At 39.0% G+C, this 1026-nt stretch overlaps 1 protein-coding gene across 1 annotated transcript in view; it reads left to right on the forward strand.

The window, feature by feature from the left end:
- LOC107090625 (GDNF family receptor alpha-1-like) overlaps positions 1-1026 on the forward strand; it is a 137363-nt gene that overhangs the window by 87104 nt on the left and 49233 nt on the right. Inside the window, exon 5 of the mRNA XM_015384121.1 lies at positions 578-746. Coding sequence (XP_015239607.1) covers positions 578-746 — 169 coding nt within the window. The remainder of the gene's footprint in view (positions 1-577; positions 747-1026) is intronic.

Genomic DNA, 1026 nt, shown 5'->3' on the forward strand with positions numbered 1-1026 from the left:
TTTACTTTGTTTTCATCCAGACACCTGAGCTTCTTTTGATGAGCTCCGATAGCTAGGTGCTAAAAAGAGGTGATAGCAGGCTGTTCTCTACATCCAGTCTGTTCCTCTGCTTGGTTTGATGAACTCAAACATATAAGAAAAACTTACTTGTTGATAAAAGCTTGTTTAATTTTTAAAATGGTTCCTCACAAAGCCAAACTGAGCCCAGCTCTATTTTATCTTACTACTTTATTTCTTTTACTAAGAAATAAAATATTTTGATGTACTCCTTTCAATGCACTCTCAGGACCACTAGCGGTACGAGTACCCCAGGTTGGGAAACACTGCTCTATGAGAAACTACATTTCCCTTAATTAATAAATTACATAAAGTATAATTGAATTGAATAGGGGTGAATGTGGCCTTGTATTAACAAGTAACACTATGAGACACATACTGTGCAGTGAGACAGAATATCATAGCAGTGTATCCCTTCCTGAAAGAGATGGATACTAAATATTAAACCACATGGAAAGTGAAAATAGCAATTAGACAAACATAATTGAAAATTCAACTTCAATTGTTTTTTGTTCCACAGGTTCCTCCGAAGCACAGCTATGGCATGCTGTTCTGCTCATGCCCCGTCAGTGACCAGACGGCGTGCTCTGAACGCAGGCGTCAAACCATCGTTCCTGTCTGCTCTTATGAGGAAAAGCAGAAGCCAAACTGTCTGGAACTCCAGGAGACCTGCAAGACCAACTACATCTGCAGGTAGGAAACAGCTTTGAGCTTTAAGCATTTAATTGGTTAGACAAAGACAATCAATGGAGACAAAGCTGTTATAAGTTAATTAGACTGTGTTTCTTTGCTCCAAACATTTGTATATATCCACACCTGTCACGTTTGGATGAGGTTTTTGAGGACCCAAAGGCAGAGATCAGGAGGCAGAGTTGAGTCTTAATAGGCAACTGAGGCAGAAATACAAAAATACTCAGAACTAAAATACAGATAACTAGCCTGACGTAGTCAGGCTAGTTATCTGTATTT

This window comes from Cyprinodon variegatus, unplaced genomic scaffold, assembly GCF_000732505.1.
Source record: "Cyprinodon variegatus isolate N-32 unplaced genomic scaffold, C_variegatus-1.0 Scaffold304, whole genome shotgun sequence".
Lineage (NCBI taxonomy): Eukaryota > Metazoa > Chordata > Actinopteri > Cyprinodontiformes > Cyprinodontidae > Cyprinodon > Cyprinodon variegatus.